We start from the raw sequence: 16842 nt of genomic DNA, 5'->3' as shown, positions 1-16842 counted from the left end.
AATCACCCATCAATATGAATGCAGACTTTCGAATTATCGAGGTTCTACTATCAGCAGTACAGGCAAAACTCATCAAATGAAATTTTGCGAGTGATGATACAGAGTACTTCTGATTTGGAGCAATTTTTGGAGCAGCGAAAAATTCCATTTTGGAGCACTTTGGAGCAGGTAATTTTGCACCTGGGAGCGCCCTGGTGATAATTTAACTTTCTGGAAAACGTCAGAGAAGCAAGCTGCATTTATATTTGAGCACTTGAATAATTATTGTGGGGGTCCTATGAAGGGCCAGAAAAATATTTCAATTCATTGCAAACCTCATGGAAAAAACGCTTGCCAGAGGACTCATTATCGCACTCGATTATGAAAAAAAAAAGGGCATCTTGCCGTTGAATATTGTGGAATAACCTCGTGAGCTTTTTTTTTTTTTCGACACACACATATTAACATAATACTGGAGCAGCAAAACTGTACTTTATGAAACAATACTCTAAATACGACTATGTAGTTATTGAAGTGCGGGATTCTTGCCACAAATCTATAGTTTTGATGTTAACAAAATATTATGCTTAAAATTAGTAGACGTGGCCAACAAATCCCATGACATACAACAGCGCCTCAATGATGAAAACACGCACGGTCCCTTATGCATTCCCTTAAAGGACCTCTGACACCAAAACTGAAGCCTCGAGATGTTTATGTTGTTTGATTGACCTGTATACGTGGGCACTTCTGACCTATTATTAGTGGCAAGCGTTGCGTTTTAGGTATTTTAATTTGGTTTTAAGGTAAGCGTGAGTGCTCATCTGAGTTGGTAGCACCTCGCAACATCGCCACTAGTATGACATCGATAGGGGCCTTGTCTCACGCTCCACGAGTAATGCGAGTATTGCGGATGTCACAGAAGATAAGCGGGGCAGACACAGTACCTCAACTGGCACCTGGCGAGGGCTACTGTTCACCCCTCCCGCCCTGTTGTCGGGCTGCTCTCAAGGCAGTTCTGGCTGCTTAGGCCAGGAATGCGATTCTTTTCCGTGAGGGGACACGGGCTTAACAGGCTTAACTAATACTGAAGCACCCACATCGTTTCAATCTTTACCACGTGCGGGGCTCCTAACTTGAAAGCTGCGCTTTCAAGTCACCGCACCTTGAGTGCACGTGATCTTAGGCAGTGGGGCGGCAGTTTCTTATGATTTTAGGCGGGCGTTTCGAAGTGACGCTGAAATCGACACTAGCATTAATTATACAACACATTAGAGCATTTACGATTCAATTTCGGTATTACCAGACACAAAGCTACAAATTACAGCAAGAAAGTCACAAACAAGAACGTCGCTGTCAGGGGTCCTTTAAGACGACTCGAAGGCAAAAGCCAGCTTCTTTTTCTCTTCAGTCTATTGTATTTATTGGTGATCTGTAACGTCATGATGATGTGATCTGTGATCATGTGACTTTTTAGACCATTCGTGTTGATGCCGACACCATTAGCAATCACTTTTCCACTTTCATGTGGCATCTAAGGCTTTCGCCTACACCAGATGAGAGATTCCAGCTGCAGGCATGAGACATGTAACAAGGAGATCAGTTTTTCCATTAGCTTCGCGGGCACATGTATAAGCAGCATGTCCTTTGCGCGTAGGAAGAGGAAAAAAATTGTGGGCCCGCAACATTCATATTGGTACGGATTTACCAGCAAAGATGTTTAGGTGGTATGGGCTGCGTACATTATGAAATAATATTTTGCACACATAACGCTCATGCACATGTAAATATCTATACATTTTAGAGCACAGCTCTAAAATGTATATTTACATGTGCATCAGCATGTGTGGAACATGTGATAACATCACTCTGCATGCAAGGCCCATCATCAATGGCTTGTCAAGCAAAGAGGAAAGGCCCCGCGAAGGAGTGTGAATGGGCGCCGCCGCTGAAGAGCAAGGAGGCTGTGTTACTCGAGCAGCAACTACGAACTTTGCTTATAATTAAGGGCGCGATCGCACGCACTAGTTCGACAGACAACAGGCACTATTTCGACAGAAAACAAAGGAAGATCAGTTTTGCTGAACCTGGAGCCATTCACCATATTTGCAGTTTGACGCCACATCAATGAAGTTCTCATCAGGCACCGATGACACGTGGAAAGCCAAAAGAAATGCATGTCCAAAGCAGTCCTGATTAGCGTGAGCGGAATTATGATTCTGTCGCTACGGCTTACCATCAAAGCCAAGTGGCACAACATTACTCTCCACTCAGTCCAATGAACATGCAATCTCGAAACCCTTCCGATACTCACCATAAAACATTCCTGGTCTCGAAACGAAAAGTTTTATTATTGGAGATATTGTAATGAAATTGGGTGTGTATATGTATTTCTTCCTCCTGTTTTCAAAAATATAATTAGTTTTCATGTACTTCAATTAGTTATCAAATTGTGAGAGCATAAGTGAAATCTAATTAGGTAATTTCTTACGGGTCATTAAGACACTTTCCCTCAGTATTTTTAGGTTCTGTTTAAGATGCAGCTGTAGCCAAAGACCTGCCATGTGGAGCTATGCTATTTATATTGTCACTGAGATATATCATCATATAAGAACTTTCAATTGTATTGACATTGTGTAATCTTGAAATGCAATTAGCTCACATTATTGTTCACAAAATTTCATATGTTCATCTTAGCCACAAAAAAATAGCATAGCTCCACAGTCCTATTTCTTACGAATTCAACGGTATAAAATTTATCAAAATTACCTTACAAAAACATAATGAAAAGATCCGTAAGGCTGGTCAAGTTGGCAAAAAATGTGAAGCTGAGAAAATCGCGTTTGAAGATTGACACGCACTGTATAAATTTCTAAAAGGAACCTTTAACCATAAATTTTATTCACATGTTCCCCATCTGTTTCCCTTCAAAACAAAACAGAAAGTGTCTTGTTCCACCCAAGGAATCATATCTAAAAAAATTTTCCAATGTGCAAAGCATGATCAAAACCCCACCATGACAAGCGGCTGGGGGGTTCTGGAAAAGCCATGGGGTATGAGGCTCAAGCGACTGGCTGCTCATGTCTTTTCAGTCTTTAGGAAGAACCTTCTAGATGTTAGGCAGCATGTTACCCTGGGTAATAGGTTGCTATGCTTGAGAGAATACCTTCAAAGTAGTCCAGGACTGTAATCTTCAGTTGCACCCGTTTTGTGTCTCCTTGCAAGAGTCTTTTTTGTGTTGGTGCTCTTCAGATGAGTTGCATTTGCCTTGCGTAAACGCAGAGAGTCTTTTTCTAGGCTGTGGTCCCAGGGCACAGCCGAGACAAAAGTTTGAGTAAACAACATGGTCAATTACAAGGCCAGTGTAGAGCTCAATGATGCAGCCCACACCTATGTGTGAGCTCCGACCTCGCGTCATCCATGAGCCGTCGAACACAACATCGATGTTCCCTATGGGGTTCAGGAAGTCTGTATACAGCTCTTTTATTACTGCCACACTAGCAGCTTCACTTTCAGTCGCTGTGTTTTCGCAGGCTTTCACTAAACTTTTTAGGTGTCCCTGAAACGTCTTGTGGTGCAAGCCTCGGTGCGAAAGGTTCATACACGCACAAAAGTCCGAAAGGGCAGTAACACCTTTGCCTATCATCTGTATCCCCTTCATGGCCCTCATGTTGACTTCGAAGGGAGTGATGGTGGCAGTTCCGCTCACTCTCGGAGAAGAAAATTGCTTCTTCTCGAAATCACAACTGCTGCAAGAAAAAATAAGCTTTACCGCAAGGCCGTACTCCTTGTCCGTTGCCTTCCTCACGCTGAGACTTTTTGCGTCGCATTTGTCGCACTTCGCTTGTGCAAAAAAGTTATTCAAAACTTTCATATCGACGAGCAAAAAATCGGTCCCGGCGTCACCGGTCTGGCACTCCGCGCTTACTCCAAGAAGGTCGAACTTGCGCTGGGTAGCCGACTTTCCAGACAGAACGGTCTTCGTTTGCGCCGATCTCTCAACTCGCTGCGCCTGCTCCGCCGTTGAGTAGTACGCGGCATCAACCCGAAGTGTTTCGCTAGTCGAACTTGGTCCCACGGTGTCGTCAGTTGAAGTTCCCGGCAGGTCCAAAGGGTCCGGCCGCGACTCCAACTCCGCTGCCGACGGTGCACTTGTAGCCGGCGCCTTCTTGTTCCAAGCCCGTTTTTTACGGCTTCCAAAAGCTCGTTGCGTCGATGGTTTCAGACGAGAGTCTCCAGGCATCTCGATCGCGTGGAAAAACTACCGGCACAAAGTAGAGACACGGTCCGTCGAGAAACACGCACGATCGCAAAAGCAGGCGCACACAAACGGACAGCCACGGCGGAGAACCAAACACAAAGAAAAAAAAAATGACGTGTCGGTCGCGCCAGCCAATGGGAGACTCGGAAAGGCGCGCTTGAAAAGCGCGCCGCGTGAGAGCCAATCAGTGGCCTGGAAACGACCTTCAGAAAACCCGCGACGGCGGCCGTTCTGCTTGAGCGACGCCATTTTGAGATGGCGCAAAATGTGCACAAAGAAAACAGCTTCAAATCTAGCCCAAGATGGCGGCGCTCGGCCCGCTGCAACGCTCATGGCGCGCGCGGGAAGTTCGAACAAATTTCGTCCTTTTGGGGACATTTTAGTGCTGCCGGGGTGCTTTGAAAGCCGATTTTATCGCGTTTCCCGACCGAATTTAGCGTTAGCAATTTGAGAGTAGGTGCTCAGAAGTACAAACGCCTCGAAAATAAGCTTTGCGAAAAATCGATTTTTTGACCATTTTTGACCGTTCCAAGACCCGCGTCTCCCCTTAAAGGACCTCTGACACCAAAACTGAAGCCTCGAGATGTTTATGTTGTTTGATTGACCTGTATACGTGGGCACTTCTGACCTATTATTAGTGGCAAGCGTTGCGTTTTAGGTATTTTAATTTGGTTTTAAGGTAAGCGTGAGTGCTCATCTGAGTTGGTAGCACCTCGCAACATCGCCACTAGTATGACATCGATAGGGGCCTTGTCTCACGCTCCACGAGTAATGCGAGTATTGCGGATGTCACAGAAGATAAGCGGGGCAGACACAGTACCTCAACTGGCACCTGGCGAGGGCTACTGTTCACCCCTCCCGCCCTGTTGTCGGGCTGCTCTCAAGGCAGTTCTGGCTGCTTAGGCCAGGAATGCGATTCTTTTCCGTGAGGGGACACGGGCTTAACAGGCTTAACTAATACTGAAGCACCCACATCGTTTCAATCTTTACCACGTGCGGGGCTCCTAACTTGAAAGCTGCGCTTTCAAGTCACCGCACCTTGAGTGCACGTGATCTTAGGCAGTGGGGCGGCAGTTTCTTATGATTTTAGGCGGGCGTTTCGAAGTGACGCTGAAATCGACACTAGCATTAATTATACAACACATTAGAGCATTTACGATTCAATTTCGGTATTACCAGACACAAAGCTACAAATTACAGCAAGAAAGTCACAAACAAGAACGTCGCTGTCAGGGGTCCTTTAAGACGACTCGAAGGCAAAAGCCAGCTTCTTTTTCTCTTCAGTCTATTGTATTTATTGGTGATCTGTAACGTCATGATGATGTGATCTGTGATCATGTGACTTTTTAGACCATTCGTGTTGATGCCGACACCATTAGCAATCACTTTTCCACTTTCATGTGGCATCTAAGGCTTTCGCCTACACCAGATGAGAGATTCCAGCTGCAGGCATGAGACATGTAACAAGGAGATCAGTTTTTCCATTAGCTTCGCGGGCACATGTATAAGCAGCATGTCCTTTGCGCGTAGGAAGAGGAAAAAAATTGTGGGCCCGCAACATTCATATTGGTACGGATTTACCAGCAAAGATGTTTAGGTGGTATGGGCTGCGTACATTATGAAATAATATTTTGCACACATAACGCTCATGCACATGTAAATATCTATACATTTTAGAGCACAGCTCTAAAATGTATATTTACATGTGCATCAGCATGTGTGGAACATGTGATAACATCACTCTGCATGCAAGGCCCATCATCAATGGCTTGTCAAGCAAAGAGGAAAGGCCCCGCGAAGGAGTGTGAATGGGCGCCGCCGCTGAAGAGCAAGGAGGCTGTGTTACTCGAGCAGCAACTACGAACTTTGCTTATAATTAAGGGCGCGATCGCACGCACTAGTTCGACAGACAACAGGCACTATTTCGACAGAAAACAAAGGAAGATCAGTTTTGCTGAACCTGGAGCCATTCACCATATTTGCAGTTTGACGCCACATCAATGAAGTTCTCATCAGGCACCGATGACACGTGGAAAGCCAAAAGAAATGCATGTCCAAAGCAGTCCTGATTAGCGTGAGCGGAATTATGATTCTGTCGCTACGGCTTACCATCAAAGCCAAGTGGCACAACATTACTCTCCACTCAGTCCAATGAACATGCAATCTCGAAACCCTTCCGATACTCACCATAAAACATTCAAAATCACATGAAAACGAGGTGAAAACTCAAATTACAACACCCTTGTTCACGATAAACACATTATCTATCGTGCAACTTCGTGCAAACCCAGTATGTCCAAAAAATCGTGCAAGATAGGCATGGCGGCAAAAACTTGTCGCCACTATACATTGGTCCAACAAAACTCTTCTAACTCAGTTTTATAACAGAACAGATGCAAGTTTATGAAGCTGGCAGCGGTGTTGGAGATAACTGCAAGCAGGAAAAAAAAAGAGAGAAAGGGAGAGAGAGAGGTCGGCTATTTAAAAATATTCTGGTGCAGTGCACTCACCGAAAAAGCTTTTATTCGCTTTAAAAGCGCGTGTTCCGATTGCTCTTGCTGGGAATCTATCCTTTTCTTCCGGAAGTCAAGGATAGCCACTTTCGACTTCAGTATCATGGAGAGCGAGCTCAGTGATAACTCTCATAAGCAGTGACACCCTTTTTCTCACTAACTAAGATAGCTAGCAAGATACTACAAGCCTTGTCAACAACATCCATTTCCCGAATGATCAAGGTTGCTTGCAAGATTAGTGAGAGGCTGTTGTTTTAGTATTACCACCTCTACAGTCACTCATGGGTGTCGCTTGCCACACGCAGACAAGAACGCCAAACCGAGCGCTAATGCTAGGGACATGCACAGCCTAATATGGAACCAGGCTGCTGTGTAGAGTGCATGATACCGGCAACATGATGAGCTAGGGTGCCTGCACACTCTCCTTCTCCGCCGCTCTGGCGGCTAGGTGGAGAACATGTGGTGTGTCCCTACCCCTTCAGCCGCTGTCAGAAAAGGCGGTGGGCAATTTGAAAAAACGTATCGCAGCTCCACTACTGTGAAACCTGAGGAAGTGCAGAGCACGAGCACCCAGCGATTCCCGGTCGTAGAGTTCTTACTGCTCCGTTTACTAAAGCGTCGATGGCGCCAATGTTAGTACAAGTAACCATGTAGGATTTCCCCAGCACGAGTAGAACCTTGTTAGGGAGATTCGCAAACTCGGTGTGCGACATGTGCGCTACTTTTTGCGGCGCTTTATGGACTCCCTGCTTGTTACGGCTGTTGAGATATGCATTGTCTGCAGTGAGTTCCGTCATGCTGTTTCCCCCATCAGATGTAGCGACGCAGTGTCGGCGAAGTGTTGGGGGAGGGGAATTCGCTCATTCGGCAAGGTGGTAGCGCCCTCTCTTGCGTGGCCCCAGAGTCAGCCGCAGGTTTCCGGAACGTTTTTAGCGATTTTTAGTTAATTATTGCGATTACTTCTTTGTTATTTCTGTTAATTACATCATTTCAGACCTTGTTCATTAATTTTAACCCGGTTTTGAGCACTGCTAGCCTCAATATGACCTGTATTGAGCGCTTTACTGTGAGCGTTATCAAGCCACATGAAATGCATGGATAGACGACAAGCCGGGCCCCTAAACTGCTCCGCACTTAAAATGCATTAAAAATGAAACAGTGTGTAAATGAAATACTTTACCACTGGCACCAGTGTCACCACTAACACGAGGTTTCATTTATTGCCTTGGTTCACCTTCGTGGCTGCGCTAAAAGTTGGTTATATTGGAAATCTCTGCCAACTCGCTTCATGACATGAAGTTATAAGAAGTGAAATATTTCGATGTATAGAGAATTTCATTATACTGAAGTTTGTTATGTCAAACTTTAACTGTACTTTCAGGCAGAGGAGCTCCTGCTGCCTTCCACTCTGATTGACAAACCCTTAGAAGAAGGTTGTCCTTATAATAAATTTGAATGGTCTGGCATTACAGGGCAGTGTGCTTTGAGGCAAGTAGAAAAAAAATTACACATCATCTCCCCCTACGGGCAACCATAGTGGGATGCGAAAGCATCGCGGGGGGTGCGCATCGAGTTTCCGTTTCTCTTATGTGACTTCTGAGACGGTGGTTGTCGAGGCGTTTGAATTACCGCTTGCCGACGCTGACGTTTACATTCGGCTTCCCGAATCTTCCTCTGCTCTGCGGCAGTGGCACTGCCGCTGCAACTAGCGCCGACATTGACGTTGTTCACGGCGTTTCACACACCGTTGCACAGAGAGAGAATGACGGAAGCACAGTGAACGCGCTTTCGCAGCCTTGCAGCTTTGAGATTCGCTTGCCGGCATTGCCGTTTACGTTCAACTTTGCGAACGTTCATAGCGCCGTTGCGAAGGGGAGTGCAATGGGAACGAGCGCGCGCTGCATTATATACGAGCGCACAGCTGTGGCGGAGAGAGAAATGGGAGAGGAGGAACGAAGCGGAGGCAGCGCTCACGCCACCTCCTCGAGCTCACACGAAGAGAGGGGGGAGAGTTGGCACATGCACAGTATGGGTGTGGACGCCGCAGAACGGACACTGCCCCGAGCATAAGATGCTTTCGCATTTAAAAGGCAGTCAGATAAATGCAGTGACCACATGACAGGTAGCACACAGGAGAAGATAGCCTTAGCAATTCACAAATCTGGAACCACCAGCTTTACTTGTAACACACCTTTTTAGTGTCAAGGGATGGGTCAAGCCAGGTTGCCACAGCAGCTTCGCCATCGAGGACCATCTGAAAAGAGCCGAAGCAAAGCCCACAGCTTGTTAAACGCTCACACCTCCTGCCCAATCTTACTTAAAGGAACTGTCTACCGCTCGAAAATTTTTTTCTGATTGTGGTGAAAATGAGAAGATCATTCATCACATCGAAGGCAATGAGCATGCTTTTGCCCCATAAAAAAGAAATTATATTTTTAATTTGATGTTGGAAATCGTGAAAGGATGACCGCAGCGTCACCCAACAGCGATGTGGTCAATCTACTGGTAGGACAAGAAATCCTCGCAGGTAGACTTATTCTGCTTAAAGTATGGGTGCGCCAATATTCGAAATTTCAAATATTTTTCGAATAGTGTTTGCTATTCAATTCGATTCGCACTGAAATTTTACTATTGCAACTCTTCAAACTTCCCAAAAACAAATACAGTCAACGCCCGATTGAAAATGACCCCTTCAGATTTTCAATATGTTTCACTACATTACACCCTCGTATTGCGTCAAAGCTGCCTTTCAAGCTCCGTAACGGTCGAACTTTGCCAAAAGACAACGTTCGATTGAAAGTGGTCCCTAAATTTTCAGTATGCTTCACCTCATCACAACCTGGTATTGCGGCAAAGCTGCCGTTCAAGCTCCGTTACGGTCGAACTTTGCCAAGACCCAACGTCCGATTGGAAGTGGTACCTAGATTTTCAATATGCTTCACCTCATCACACCCCGGTATTGCGGCAAAGCTGCCTTTCAAGCTCTGCTACGGTCGCAAATGTATTAACTCAAGAAAACGCTGGTTCCAACTTGGAGATGAAAGATGTGGCAGAGGTGGGGGCTCAATTAATGCTGTTTTCGACCTGAAAGTTTAGCAGGAAGTCCGAAAAACCAGAAGCCGAAGCTTTTTAGCATCCAAAATTTCAGATGTTCTCATATATAGACATCTATGAGGCAGATTTGGAACTCCGGTCTTCCCTTGTCCGCCACATCAGTTGGGCTTCCACAGAAGTTCCACAGGAAGAGGAGGAGAGGCTGAGGAAATGGCACCTTTGCCTATCACGTGTAAAGTATTGTTGGCAACACTTTGGTTGCACCAATTCATGTACATAAATACAATTCGGCCTCTACATTGCCTCATTCTTGATAAGACAACTATAAAACACCACCCTGCCAGTGCTTCATCAACCTAGCGAAAAGAAACACTTCCATGTTGCTATCTCATAAGAATATGCTTAGGAATCCTCTCTTAACTTTTTTTTCTGCAATTTCACTTCGAAGTATTCGAAAAATATTCTATAAATATTCGAGAAATATTCGAAAAATATTCGAAAAATATTCGATTCGGTTCGCACTCACACTTCAATATTCGAATTCGCTTCGCACCCAAAATTTTGCTATTCGCACAGCTCTACTTAAAAGCAAACATGTATAACTTGAAATTGTATTTTACGCACTTGAGGTAGCTTTCGGTTGAGTCAGAGAGTAATTTTTGTTTTTTCGTTCTCACGCATCCAAAAAGGCGCCCGGTGGCGTTGCTTGCGGCATCGACTTTGATTTCGTCTGCTTCAACTCATGCGCTATGCCATGCGGCCCTCCGCGCTGGTGGTACTGTGCCGCTGTATTGTTGTTAGGATGTCTCACATGTGCTGCGCTGTGAAGACGTGCATTTATCGTATCTTTCTGATGACTCAACTTGGCTTGGATTGCGGCAGCAGTGTTAAAATAAATGCATAGACTATGATTACAGCAAAACAAGTGTTTTGTAATGGTATAATAAGGCTTCATTTAACCGCTAGCGTGCTGAAAAAGACTGTTACATTTATTACATTCGTGTTCAGCAAAAATAAAGTAATCCTACAGAAATCATATGTGCTTTCGTGTTTTGATTTTTACCCCCACTACAATCGTCATTGCGTCCACCAACCAGTGTTGTGGGCACGTTTGATGCCAATGGAAGAAGACTGAACGCAGATAAAAAAATTCCGTTTTAAAAATTTCTACTCACTTTCCAGAAAAACCGCTGCAAGGTTGGACACATCAGACGGTACACGCTTTCTATTGCGGTACAAAACAGAAAAGCAATGAAGGACAGTAGACAGTCCCTTTAAAGCAGCCCCAGGGTTCTTAAAGGTTTCGAGGGCTAAAATTCAAGTGTTTTCAATGACTCTCAAGTAGGGGTGTGCATATATTTTATTCGAATAGCTCGGTATTCAATTCGATTCACAAGGCACCTTCACTGTTCCAAATATTGGAACACCACAAAACTTCATAACAGTTACTGCAATCAGCACAAAGAATTACATACCTGTGTTGAGTTTTGCAAATTTTGATGCACAAATAGACAAATTAATTTCAGATCTCGCCGGCTTGACGACCCTCGCTGCATGAACGTGAGACTGCGAGATTTCGGAACAATGGACAGTAGAAAGCAGACGACGCGGTCAGCCTGAGTAGCCATGGGGACCACCACTCTGCCGCTGAGGCTGAGTGACCTCGTCACCATGCAGCTACCGCAGGATGTCGTGAAAATGAGCCTCGGACGCGCATGCAGAGCTGTCTGCATACGGCAGCCTGAGATCGGCTCACCATGTGCCGCCATGCCATTAGCACGGCCGGGCCTTTAGGTAGCTGGCGGCTGCGGTCAAATCATGGTACTCGAATCTAAGCCGACCCCCCCACTTTTGCACATTGTTTTTTCAAAAAAAAAAAAAAACATCGGCTTAGATTCGAGTAAATATGGTAGTAGATAGAGCACAGTCACTGGTGCTACACCCCAGCATAGGGGACCCGAGTTGAGCAAGAGTGAGGAAAGTGCACTCTATATGTAGGATATAATTAGGCACCTGTCACCTCCTTAAGCTTTCAATGCATTTTTCGCCACTGACATGTGAGGCAACGGGTGTGGACCTTCTAAGGATCTGTGAACTTGAAGAACAACACAAAACTCAGTGGGTTCACTTACAGGCACCCTGTCATGCAGCCATGCCATGTATTCTGGTGCTGCCATGGTCATGATGCTGAATGTGTAGACGCCCTTCTGAAATGTTAGAAAGAAAAGACAAACTGCAGAGAAATTCCACTTTAGTTAAATTAATTATAAACAAACAGGTAAGCATGATCTGTGTGTGTTTGTGTGTGTGCGCACATGTGTGTATATGTGCATGCTTGCATGTGTGTGTGCATGAGAACCTGGCATTTGATGGCGTTCCCTTTCTGGCGTTCACTTCCAACAAATAATTTACATACACCTATGTACCAGAATCCCTTTTTCAGATGTCATTCCAGTAACGTTCCTGCCTGATACATTAAGAACTGGCAGTAGAATTACAAGAATATTGTTTGTAGCTTTTCCAACATGAAAAATGTAAAGAAACTTGCACATGGCACCCTGGCCGCGCCAACACCCTGGGCCAGCTTAGTAAGATCCATTTTTCGACAAAGCCGAGAAATGGATCTCACTAAACTGGCCCAGAGTATTGACAACAGTGAATCAGTAGCATTAGACGTGTTTTTCCCATCCAAAACACACAAGCCAAACTGGCCCCTTCGGGTCACTGTGTCAGAACAAAGCACCTCTATAAATCCGTAGCATTGTTTTTGCAAAACAAGTTGAAGATGTTAACGATTGATGACCTGTTTTCAGTTAAAAATTTGGAACAAGTGATTGAGTTTTTTAAAGAATTCCGAGTGCTTATTTCTGAGCGCTTTATTACTCGCAAAAACAAGAGAGACTTTAAATGAAAGCACAGTGATTCCAATGTTTTAAAAATCCTGAGGTATGTTGATGAATATGTGGTTGTCCTGGAGAGGGCCAAGGAACACTTCCAAGACTGGTTTGGCTCAGACTCTGAAATGTTCACCGAGCATTTAAATCCTTTGCAAATCATGTATGAAGTACCAGAGAAAGATTCCTTGAGGTTTCTAGACCTAAGGCTTACATTCACGTTCAGGCACATCTGCTGGCAATACGAATTCTAAAAGGACAGAGCGTGCAAATACGGACACAAGAAAGAAGTCAGGACACCACAAACGGCATTTGTGGTGTTGTGGTGTCCTGACTTCTTTCTTGTGTCCGTGTTTGCACACCCTGTCTGTTTAGAATGAATAGTACTTACCAACTAGCTCAGCTCTCTGTTATTCTAAGTCAATACGAACCGCACGATAGCAAGCCCTTGCTGGCGTCCTCATCAGGACACTCCAAGGTCATAAAAGGGGGAATCACCAAACTCACCTTAAGAGAAACACTTTAAATAAGTCCTGTTCGCACAGATGTGACACCAGTTTTCTACCCCAAACAAATTGTTTAATTGCAGCAGGCTACCCATGGCACGTCAGCTCTTCAGTTGCGGAAGGGCTTTTGACGACCGTCAAACGAAAGACATATATCTTAGGGAGCGTCAGCGATCATAATACAAGCCAGCAAAGTCTCTCTGTCATCCTTTACATACATGACATATCCCATCATCTTAAAGGGATAGCCAGCAAGGAAGCATACTGGTGGTTTTTTCTATGTCCAATAAACTTTGCAAATTTTGTAAGGCTCGCTGTAAATCAGTCTGTTATTCGTGCACCACAAAGCATAGAAACCCTTTAATGTCTTATCGAAAAGGTGTCGTTTATACTTTCCCACTGTCATGCAGGATAAAATATATTGGACAAACAGGCAGGTGCCTAAATAATAGACTTTGTGAACATCTTAGCAGTTCTTGGAAAATAGCAGCTACTCATATTGGCCAGCACTGTAGGAGCTGTGGTTGTACAAATTCTCTTGATAACTGCATAGTCAGTGGCACAAGCAACAATAAAACCACCCGTGAGATTATTGAGGCAGCTGATACCACCAGATTGGGGGCTTCTTGCATTAGTACAGCATTTATTGACTCATCGAAAAAAAGAGTTTAATTTTTTTAACAAAACGCGGTAATGTGTCTGCTTGTGGCAATGCACAGCATTTCAAAAGCTTCATTCATTCTGTTCTCACCCCCTAGTTATTGTTTTTTTATTGGCCCAGCCACTAGCCTCAGTACCTACGCGCAACTGGTCAATATATTAGTATCACCTTAGCTCATTAAATATTAGTCTGTTGGAAGTAAGTGCATCGTCCTGTCTTCACTTTCTTTATCTGTGTCCTTCATAGTGTGCTACACGTTTCGCCATGTATCATTACCAACAAGCCCATTCTTACATCCTTTCTACTAAATCAGTTCTTAAAGCCATGCAATACCGTGCACACTCGTATGCATGGCGCACCACTAATCAAGCGCTCCATCAGGATCGGAATTCGGCTACATGTGAGAAAGAAAAGAGAAGCCCAATGCCCAGCATTTTTCCCAATGACTTATACTTAACCTCCTGGCAACATGAAATAAATGCATAAATTGTTGCCAGGTCAGTTCGAACACAATGCAGTAGGCAGTTTTTTATTACAGCACGTACTGGTACTTCCTGAACTGTTGCACAACAATGCTCCTCTTTCAGATTTTCAGTATGCAATGCTCAGGCCTTCCACCCATGAATAGCCACTGAAAGGTACACTTACAACATTTTACTACATACATACATCGTGTGTCAAGATTACACGCGGATTTCAAATCTGCAGAGAAGCAAACCTCCGCAGAAAGCTCACCGCGGGGTGTCTCCTGTTTTGCTTGCCCCATAAATTTGACATCAACACTTATCACAATTCATTGGGATACGATGGGGCCTCTCCTCGTTTTTCCTCTTCATCCCTGTTACCAGCCAAGGCACGTGCTGGACGTTTTTGCCAAGATACAATTATTTGCGCTAGTTTACACATTTTTTTACGTAATTTTCTAGCTCACTACACGAAATTCTATGACACCAAAACTTCGTTTTCTTCTAAAAGTGCCTCACTGTCCTTATAAGGACTCAAGAAGAAGCATGTGTCGAGAGACAAGAACACTTATTTTGCATGATTTTGGCAGCGTGTAGACTTAGAGGAGCAAGGCACCATCTGCCTTGTCAGATGCTGTCACTGTGCTGAATGTGCTGAGGAGGTACATCAATCAGTTTGGCGATGTGGACTACCACAAGGCCATCCAAGTGCTCAAGAACAGACTGCTGCGGCATGAAAGAAATGCCAGAATTCCATCAAGGACTTCTTTAAGCCATAAACTGATGCAGCTATGTTCAATTCATCTGTTTTTATTATTTAGCAGCAGTCTTTCCCGATTTTAAGCTATGTTTATGTTATACGTCTCCCGGTTACTGTTTGTTTTTTTTCACGGTCCCGTGAAAAATGCATTATAGGAGTTCTACTGCATGTACATAAGTGTCATATATATATATATAGTAAGAAAAAAAGGCATAAGCTGAACCCAAGGAAATATCAGAAAATGAACATACGCACATCTAAAAAAGAAAACAATCCATTTACTAACGTTGCTGTCGGTAGACCAGCCTCTATCGGAGTGTATTGAGTTGGCCAACACCGAATTCACTCTGATGAAGGCCAGTCCACCGGCCACAACAATGTTAAATGAATTGTTTTGTTTATATATATATATATATATATATATATATATATATATATATATATATATATATTATTAAGCAACCCTTGCAAAGCTAACCTGGGACAGACAATTGGCCAATTTTCTTGCAGGCAGCCTTTTATTAGCACCAAGCAATTGACATGTGCCCTTGATGGTTAATGGATGTGAGATCATGATGCAGCTCCTAGCTTCTTGCTTCCAAGATTTAGACAACACATAGCAGGAGATGCCTAATCTTGGAGGGTATGCGTAAATGCCGCAGATTCTCTGTCAATCATGCATCACTAGAGAGATTTGATGAAGGCGATTTTTTCTTTTTTTTTCAGTTTCGGCAAGAAACATTTCTAATTTAGCAAGCATTTTGTTACACGTCCACTGTTATTGCAAATGTGCAATTTCTCACGGAGGCAGCTCTATTTACAGACTATAGGAAACTAGGCTTCTTTTATATGGCTGCAGTGACTCCTAGAAGTAAGCATGCAAGTGACAGAAGTGCAAGACCTCAGGACTGACAGAAAAACGTGAGTGCACAACAAACAGTTCTGGAATCTGCATATTCTCCCCTTTTTTGCTCACCTGCCTAAGATGATCAAAGGTGCATGCTTTCTCAGGCGACTAAGCGTTACTGATCCAACGTAGCAGCAGATTAAAAAAGCAGCAGGTTGAAGAGCTCAGAAACTAATGAATGTGGGCATACTAATACTGCTACCACTTGTGAGCTCTGGAATGCCTAAATGAAGAAGCAAGCTTCACAATAAACTTGGCCAAACTGCATTGTGCGGCTTTCACGTACGCTGATGTCAAATATGGCTGCCATTGTCAGCAGCTTGGGACCTTGCCAACGGCCGTCCCGGAAGAGAGTCTTCTCTTTCCCATTGCAGTCCCAATCCCGTGTGACCATAGAGATGCCTGCTGGCTGCTTGAAATAGACGAAAAATGCCTCCTTGGTTGCGCAAGAAGAGGGCTTCTTCCACTCGTAGTAGCTGCAGAACCATGTTGACAAAATATTAGATTTCCTTTATTCAATGAAAAGACTCGGGATTATTCAACACTATGTGGACCAAGGTCAATCTAAATAGGTCGCGAAAGTCGGAACGAAAAGTGGTCGGAAACCTATTGCGACAAACATCAACACCCGTGTGACGATTAAAGCGCTACTAGGGGAGGGGGGGACAAATAATGAAAACAAAAAATTAAACATTTATTTTCATTAGCTTTAATTTTATTTGTCACAAATTAAATTAGTAGATTACTTTAATCAAACTTTAGTCTTGGGTATGTGGTTGAGTGGCCAATTTTTTTCGTTTATTTTCAGAAACAGCGGGCACATGCAGGCAGTCTGGTAACATG

The 16842-nt window shown here is 44.1% G+C and overlaps 1 protein-coding gene across 2 annotated transcripts in view; it reads right to left on the bottom strand.

Annotated features, from left to right (window-relative positions):
- The window catches only part of LOC119391585 (abasic site processing protein HMCES-like), a 28947-nt gene extending 12477 nt beyond the window's left edge, over positions 1–16470 (bottom strand). The window contains exons 1-3 of one of the 2 annotated variants that reach the window (XM_037659260.2): positions 16286–16470; positions 11940–12014; positions 8945–9007 (exon numbers count right to left, since the gene is read on the bottom strand). In XM_037659260.2, the coding sequence (XP_037515188.1) occupies positions 8945–9007; positions 11940–12014; positions 16286–16393 (246 nt within the window). In that variant the 5' untranslated portion in view covers positions 16394–16470. The remainder of the gene's footprint in view (positions 1–8944; positions 9008–11939; positions 12015–16285) is intronic. The other variant, XM_037659266.2, reaches the window with a different exon arrangement.
- Positions 16471–16842: the final 372 nt, after the last annotated feature.

This window comes from Rhipicephalus sanguineus, chromosome 1 (assembly GCF_013339695.2).
Source record: "Rhipicephalus sanguineus isolate Rsan-2018 chromosome 1, BIME_Rsan_1.4, whole genome shotgun sequence".
In the NCBI taxonomy this organism is placed as follows: domain Eukaryota; kingdom Metazoa; phylum Arthropoda; class Arachnida; order Ixodida; family Ixodidae; genus Rhipicephalus; species Rhipicephalus sanguineus.
Note: the sequence above shows the minus strand (reverse complement) of the source record. Positions and strands in the feature narration are given on the sequence as shown.